Raw genomic sequence first — 8,522 nt, 5'->3', positions numbered from 1 at the left:
ACTTATAACTAAACAATTAATATGTAAGAAAAACAACCAAGTGAATAAGTGACCAAACAAACTTAACCGGCCAGTTTCTTTATTTTTATCGGTCCCATATATAGTCCCATATGTTTTTATGGCTCTTATTCATTTGATCGTATATACTCTCTATGGCAATTATTATGAACGATATACTGTTTGGTCCCAAACATAGCTCAGTTATTTTCCGGTGGTTGAGTAGCAAAGTGACAAATTTCTTCATCGAACTTTTTAGTGTCTGCTAAAACAAAAATGGTTTACCACGTACTATCTGATAATAATAATCTTAAGAACGTTTATACAAGAAAAAATATTTTACAAGGAGAATACACTTAACGAGATGGAAACAAAACTCCATGTGAGAGGGTATTGATCAAATCTACCCTCAGATCCATACAAAAAAAAACTTCCACAATCAAATCCCAGAAATCCAAAAGAATATTACATATAAGCTGCAGGGTAATGGATCAGACAAGAACAACTAATATAATTATTGTTTTATATTTTTTACCAAGATCTGATGGATTTCATGACACTCCAAGACAGATATTATAGATGAGTGTTGTTGATGTTAGCTACATTGGTAGTCTCGTAAACTGGCAAGCCTCCACGAGACAACTCGTAGTTCTGCAACTCAAAGAGATCAGAACTTGAATCACTCTCCATTCCATCATCATCCTTTCCCTCTCTCTTTATTCTCCGATCACCATCATCATCATCAATATCACCATCATGGTCACCCCAAAACTTCTCTTTCTCTGAGAGGTTTTCCATCACTTTAAGTTTCTCATCAAGCCAAGACAACTCTTTGTTTATTTTCTTTTCCTCTAGTACTTCCACTTGGTTTGTGGCAGTTGTGAAATTCAAGAACTGCTTGTAGTTCTTTGTGGGAGTGTTTAAATAAGGAGGAGGAGTTCTGAAACCCGAGCTTGACGACGAGAACAGAGATTTTGATGATGAAGATGCCGTTGTGGCGGTTGAATTAGATTTGCTTGAGCTTAAGAGATGGCTGATACTGCTTCTTCTCCTTCTCCTCATCCATCCACCTCCAGGGACCTCCTCTTCTACTTCTCGATCCGTCGGCTTTGCCTTTGACTTGTTCTTCTTCGAGCCCGCTTGATGGAATAAAGAGTTCAAGAAGCTGGCGATTCTCCCACCAGGTGAGCTTGGTTGCTTGTGTCTCACGTTACCAAACCTCTCTTTGATTATTGTAACTTCTTGTTTCTCAGGATGATCTTGGTGAAGATGATGCACTTGCTCTGAATATCTCATCGGCAAATCCAAGCTTCTTCTTCGTCCTCCTCCTAATATTCCCCATCTCTTTCGATTCTCCTCTCTCGCGGCGTTATACCCATATTTTTGTGTGTGTCTATGGTCCCCTGAGGAGAAGTCGTTGTAGCCGGAGAAGTACACGGCGGCCTCGAACACATCTAGCTCGCCAGAATAAGCATCATTGCGCCTGTGAGAAGACATCCTCTTGGAGATCTTATCTGGTTCTGCTGATGAGATCCCCTTCATGGACATTATTTAATTAGGGTTTGAAGATGAGATACTTGGATGATAAGGAGGAACAAGTTTACAGTATATGATAGAATGAAACATAAGGTGTTTAGTTTATATAACAACAAATAATGTGACTTGTAACTCCTTCATCATTAAGTATTGTGAATATACGGGTCGTAAACGTATAATATCATGCTATATCCATACGTCAATAATATTAGTGGATTACGATAGTTTATATTTTAGTATGGTTACAATTATATGGTTTGAATGCTGAAAAAGTTAGAAATTTGGAGGGACATATGTCATAAGAGTTTTGTGTGACCCACTAAATGCGTGAGTGAAGAACTTAATTGAAGGAGAAGGTGGGCTCATTTGATTTTATGAGCTTTCTGATAAGGTGTAGGAAATTAATTGATTGTATTTATGATAATGTGGGGGCTATCCTCTCTGGTGTGCCTTGGATTCCAACTTTGAGTGTTTTTTTTTTGCCAATTTACTTGTGTCCTTGGTTTTCGAAACTTGTTCGCTTATGTACATCAATCCATACCCAAACCATGAGTCCATTAAATTCTATTTATACCAGTAGTAGTTACATTAAAAAGAATACTTCCTCCTCTAATCTAAATAACAATTAAATGTCGGTTTAAACAATATTTTGTGATTTTAATCAACTTTGTTGATCAAAATTTTTCTTAGAATACGTGTATGTCTTTAATTTAGTAAAATAAACAGTAGACTGTGTTTTTTTTATCTTTTGTAGTAGAGCTTTGAAGTCACTCATCCATGACAGTTAAATCTTTATTCAATAATCATTAAAATCAGGTTAATAATCTTTTTATAATCACTCTCAGGTAAACATTTAGTATCCGTATATAACATTATAACCTTTCGAATGTTACCAAGAGAAATCCAATTTGAAATTTGTAGTAATAATACTAAACAAAAAAGAAGACACGTTATTAAACTCATCAACTTTAAAATTCCAGTTCTCTCGGATGAGTGAAATGTTTTAAATTTACTTGTATTTCTTCGATTTTTCAAAGAACCTCTCTGTGTTTTCTTCGTTGCATATATTTGACCTCCAATCACAATATATCTTGGTCGCTTGGCTGAATTTCTTATATTTTATCCGTGATGTTTTGCGAAAACTTCAAAGAAACACATTATACGAGCAATATGGTGTTATGGTATCTCAGTCAAAATTCTTTTATACTGAACTTAATGAATTATTTTGCTTGAGTTTGAAATATATAAATAACCCGAACCCTTCTACGTACCATTTGTACGGCCAGTAAAATTTGGTATAATCTAGTCTAAAACAATATAGAATCTTGCAATCCGCTTTAATGTGGCAGGATGTTAATATGAACAAAGACAAAGACAGTTTTAGGAACAAAGAAATAAAACTTTCTCATAAGCAGCTGATCGAGTGTGTTAAGAGCACTTTATTCATTGGTGAGATATACTATTGAGTATTTCTCAGAAGGCTGTTCTTTAATAACAAAAAATGATCTAAATAAGAAGAAAAATCAGGGTTTAGGAAGGAGGCAGCGTCACGTTGCATAGATTTATATTAAATGGTTACAAAGGCATGACATAGACATGCCACGAATAGTAAGTAGTGGTCAAGATGAGATTCGAGCCCACACGTGCGGAGACATGTCAAGGGAGATGACACGTGACATGGTTTTGGTTGTACGACAATCAACAACAAAGACATAACTAGCGAAGAGCTTTGTCCTGAGGCGTAGACGTTGAAAATGATATGTTAAGAGCACCTGAGCCCCCTGGTTTTGTAGTGGACAGTTGCATCTATATCTCCATCATACCCTTAATATTCATGAAATAATTTCTATTTTCTTTAACCAATAAAGAAAAACTATTTTAGTTTTATATGCGTATAAAAAACATTTCTGTTAAAATGAAAAAAAAAGTCGCCCTTTATTGTTATGATTGTCAGGTCCATACCTGGAGATTGGAGGTTTTGGTGAAGGAAATAAAAGAGAGAGAAATGTAAGGTAGCTTTCTTTTATTGTGAACCTCAGCACTCTTAAAGTTGCTTCTTATGGCTATACTTCTCTCACCAATCCCATCTGTTTCTATCAAACACTTCCCATGTGTATCTTCCTCCTCTGAAACTATCCTCTCCAATTGCAAATCATTCAAGTATCTAGGAACAGCCGAAACACGATGTCATAAATGGGCCCATTTAGCCCAATATGTTTATCGTATTTTTCACAACGGGCTCAAATGTTTGGCCCTACAAATGAAAACTCTTCGAACTATGACAAACAACAATGCCTTCTTTTCGAGACAACACAGTATGGTGGGCTTTGAAAGACTGGCCACCATTTTCCACCTTCCACAATTTTCATTCATACTGTCACAGATGAATTTTTTGAGTAACGAGAAAGTTCCAAGCCTTTTAGCTCATAATCCCTCTCTCATACTATCATCATCATACACACAGGATTCAGTTTAGAATCAATGGTTAAACATCTTCCCGAGGACTCTTCTTACTCCCTCTGTTTTTTAAGATACATATTCTAAACTTTTCACATATATTAAAAAATCACATTAAAAATACATTGATTTTTGTGAATAATAATTTTCCATAATCTTTAACCAATAAAAATCCAATAAACACAATTAATTTTCTTGAAGTTAACAGATTTTCATTAAATAATACATTGAAAAAGTAAAAAATGTATCTTTTTAAAATAATTTTTTTTCCTAGAACATGGATCTTTAAAAAACAGAAGGAGTATTTGATAACTAAGTTGTTTACAAATGGTAATTCACGTATGTATTAGTTCCAAGCTTCTAATTTACTTGATCTGAGTATTTTTAGCAGCTAGAATCATCAGTTATAACTCTTCTTTGTTTAGAAACTCTGCGGTTGATCCAGACCTAACAAGTTAACAAAAAAAATTGGAAAGCATTCTTAGGGTTACTCTCAACATTATATATCTTTTATACTATAAAAAAAAAATCAATTGACAAATTCTGTGAATGACAAATGACATTTTAACAAAATTTAAACTGTTTTTTCTCTTGAATAATTTTAAGTAAAAGTTTGGCGAATCAAAATGTCTTCCATTTTTTTATTTATACATTAACTTTTTCAGTTTAATCTAATTTTTACTCTGTTATGAAACAAAAATAAGTGTGACTAGAGAAGATTTTACTACAAACTCCATTTTAAAATACAAAGTAGACCGAAATTGGAAATCTTCTAAATTCCAGATAAAACCTTAAATAACAACAAGAAAATATTACAGTATTAATAGTAAGAAACCATAGGAACTGTGAGATTGATCAGAAATAATGAAATATTTTCTACAATCTTCTACATATGTAACATATCTCTAAATATCATTTTATGTAGTTGGCCACTTAATTATGATAACAAAAAATTGTCCATAAGTTACTAACTATAAGATTTTGATGTCTTTAAATTCGTATTGGCGTTTTTACAGTGGCGGATGTGTACAAGGAAGGTGGCACTTGCTTCCATGAAATTTTCAAATTCTTTATAGAGTATATACCTAAATTTTACTCCCTCTGTTTCATAATAAGTGTCACTCTAAGCTCATTTTCTTGTTACACAAAAAGTGTCACTTTACAATTATAATGTAAATTATACTAAATTTCAGCTGAAAATTAATTGCAAACTACATTGATTTTATAAATAATTTTATTTATCTAAAATACTATTGGTCAAAGAGTTATAATTAATTACAACTTATATATATTTCAACAACTTTCTTAATCTGTGTGAAAAATGTCACAACGACACTCTTTAAGAAACGAAGGGAGTAGCTATTTTCTCCTATTAAAAATTACATTTTAACTTTTAATTTTTATATTTATGTGTGATTTACCCTTTCAAAAATTCATGCTACATCCGCCAATCCGTTTATAGTTGAGGTTTTATGATTTTTAATCTAAAACCAGATTTGTTTATAGTTATAATACCAACTAGATCTTGACCCGTGCGACCGCACGGGTATTAATTTTCACTTTTAGTTTTTATTTATTTATACAAAATAATATATTTATAATATTTGATCGTTTTATATTGACTAAGTTAGGGGTGGATATTTGGGTATCCACTCGAATTCGGTTAAAATCTATTCGGGTTTGAGATTTTCGAGTTTAAAGATTCTAGCTTTATTCGTGTATTTATAAATTTTGGTTCCGGTTTGATTCGGATTTTTGCGGGTTTGATAACCCGTTTAAACTATTTTTAAATTTTCAAAATTTATATATCTTTAAATATCTCTAAATCTAAAAATAAAAATAATATAACATGTAAATATGAGTAATGTAATTTGAGTAATGTAAGCCAAAGTACCTAAATTAAAAATTAAAAATATGTTTAACTTGAATATTTGGATGAGAATAAATATATATTTTAAGTATTTTTGGTGTTTTGATTATTGTTTATCTATTTTAGATGTTTACTTTTGACTATTTTTTATATTTCAAATATTTTAAACAACTTTAAAATAGCTTATATCTTTGATATTAACTCTAAAAATAGTTAACATATTAAGTATATAAATATGATTTAAATACATTTGAATATCCAAAATATTTCGTTCAAATCAGGTTTGGTTATGGTTTTCTAGATACCAAAATGGTAAAAATCCGTTTAGATATTATCTAGTTTCAGTTCAAATTTGATAATATTTTTTCGTTCAGATTCGTTAAATGAAAAGTTGATATTATAATTTCTATGTATTGTTTGTCCAATAAAAATGTAACTTTTTAATTTGAAATTGATTTAGTGGAGAAATTAATGAAGTGTATTTAATTCAAATTTAATTTTGGAAAACATATTAATCTAAGTGAAAAAAGACAAAATATTAAAATAGAAAGTATTGTTTAATTGTGTATTTAATTTTGGAAAACACATTAATTAAAGTGAAAAGACAAGCATAAAAATAGGAAATTTAATTAATACTACAGTGGCATGAAATGTAAATAAAAGTGAAAACTAAAGGGTATTTTTAAATGGGTACTTCTCTTTTAATAAGATAGATATGTTTCCAAATCTGATTAAGCTATTAAAAAAGAAGCTTAATCAATTAAATGGAAAAAATAAAGGAGAAAATCTTGGCCAATTTTAACTATTAATAAAAAATTAAATAATAATGGCATTTCATGGTAAATAAGTTGAAAATCAATGGCAAAATCTTATTAGGGATTCTGTTTTAATAGTATAGATACTACCACTTTTTAATACCGTTATATGCCGAAATATGTAATCACCCAAAGTGAAACCGGTTTTGTCCCCAAACTTCAGTCGATCATGTAATTTTCAGGCTTTGATATGGTCTTTTTCGGTCGTGCTAATCATACTTATAATAATACTATCACCTTTTAGCTTTAACAAATCTATATAAATAAAATAAAATTTTCTTATTGTATGGTGTCAAACAAACTTTTTTTTGTGAACAAACTTATTATCAATTTGTGAACAAAATCTAAAAATACTCGATTCAACTCCAAAGTCTTCAGTTTCAAAAAAAAAAAAAAAACTCCAAAGTCTAGTTTCATTTCATGATCTAAAAGGGTATCAGAATATCATGTCCAGTCCAAAAAGGGTATCAGACTATCAGCAAAAACAAAAGGGACTGGCTATCGATAAAAAAAGGGACTGGCTATCGAGATATTTGATGAGAGAGCCCATAGGCCATGTGTGCTGTTCTTTTTTTTAAGACTGGGGAGTTGTCCATAATCTCTCCCATGTGTAATTGAAGAGGATAAGATCAGCGTGTAATTAATCAATCACCAAAAGGTATGAAAGGAGTGGCTTGAACTACGTTTTTTTTTTTTTTTTGAAAAAACTTGAACTACGTTACCAGATTGGCTTTGTCTCTTTAGTCTTTTTGATTATTGTTAGAATTTTTTTTTCCTTCGGCCACGAACACAAAAGAACCACCACACTATCCATCCCATTTTCAAGATTTGACGCGCACTGTCTTTTATATTTTTACCACATTTTCTCATTCCTTTCCATATCGTTTTTGAATTTTAAAACGGAAATATTGTGAATTTGAAGTTACTACAGTATGTGGGGGTTAAAAAGGAAGAAACTACAGTGTCTTCTTACTATTTGAACGAGAACTTTCACGAAAATTCGCTAAAAAAAAACTTCAGAATTTTTTTTACTATTCCTTTAACACTCTAGACATGGATGGGTTCTATCCATATATTTAATTAACTTTGGCGTGGGCGGAAGAAGACCATAAGACTGATGAGAGGGATGGAAATATAATGGGCTTACACAGCTTTGTCAAAATGGAACAATAAATGGACTTGCACAGCTTTGTCAAAAGTAAAAAGGTAAATGGCCTATACAGGTTTCGAACCTGTGACCTTCGCGTTATTAGCACGACGCTCTAACCAACTGAGCTAATAGGCCTTTGAAGAAATTGGAAATAATACTAACTTAACCGGCAGTTTTATGGGAAAGCTTTTTTGTTTATTTTTGTCCGACATCCAAAACCTCATTAATACAAACAAAGCTCACGCTCCTGGATATTATGTTCTTTTGTAACATTGAGAAACAAGAGTAACTGAAAACTCTAATACTTTTTGCTACCTAACACTTACGTGCAGTGCCTTCTTGCTTCATTTCGAGTTCTTAAGATATATATATTTATTTATGTATGTATACAGAGAAAGAGAGATCTGAACGTGGTTGTTGAAAGATAGCATCAACATAATGCTAGCTGCTGTGTATACATCATATTCATATGTACTCCTGTCATCTATAATTATTTCGATTTCGTAAAGTAGATAAAAATGTTTCAATGTTTAAGCAAAAGTTGTTTCAGCAACATAACAAAAAAAAACTTATAAAAGATTTCATAAGTGCTACGGATGATTCTTATGTGTGGGAAACGGGTGGTAATGAGTTGCAGGAGTTCTCTACTAGCAAGACCTGGAACCAGCTAAGGAACAGGGCCTCTGAACAGGCCCGG

The 8,522-nt window shown here is 31.8% G+C and overlaps 1 protein-coding gene and 1 non-coding gene across 2 annotated transcripts; both read right to left on the bottom strand.

The window, feature by feature from the left end:
• Positions 1–320: 320 nt before the first annotated feature.
• LOC108825698 (protein BIG GRAIN 1-like E) lies at positions 321–1,730 on the bottom strand. The gene has a single exon (XM_018599037.2). The coding sequence runs from the start codon at positions 1,543–1,545 to the stop codon at positions 571–573; it is 975 nt and encodes a 324-aa protein (XP_018454539.2). The 5' UTR covers positions 1,546–1,730; the 3' UTR covers positions 321–570.
• A 6,156-nt stretch (positions 1,731–7,886) lies between these two features.
• Positions 7,887–7,960, bottom strand: TRNAI-AAU (transfer RNA isoleucine (anticodon AAU)). The gene has a single exon. It is a non-coding gene; the product is annotated as a tRNA-Ile (tRNA).
• Positions 7,961–8,522: the final 562 nt, after the last annotated feature.

This window comes from Raphanus sativus, chromosome 9, assembly GCF_000801105.2.
Source record: "Raphanus sativus cultivar WK10039 chromosome 9, ASM80110v3, whole genome shotgun sequence".
NCBI lineage: Eukaryota > Viridiplantae > Streptophyta > Magnoliopsida > Brassicales > Brassicaceae > Raphanus > Raphanus sativus.
The sequence above is the reverse complement of the archived record's forward strand: the minus strand, read 5'-3'. Positions and strand labels throughout refer to the sequence as shown.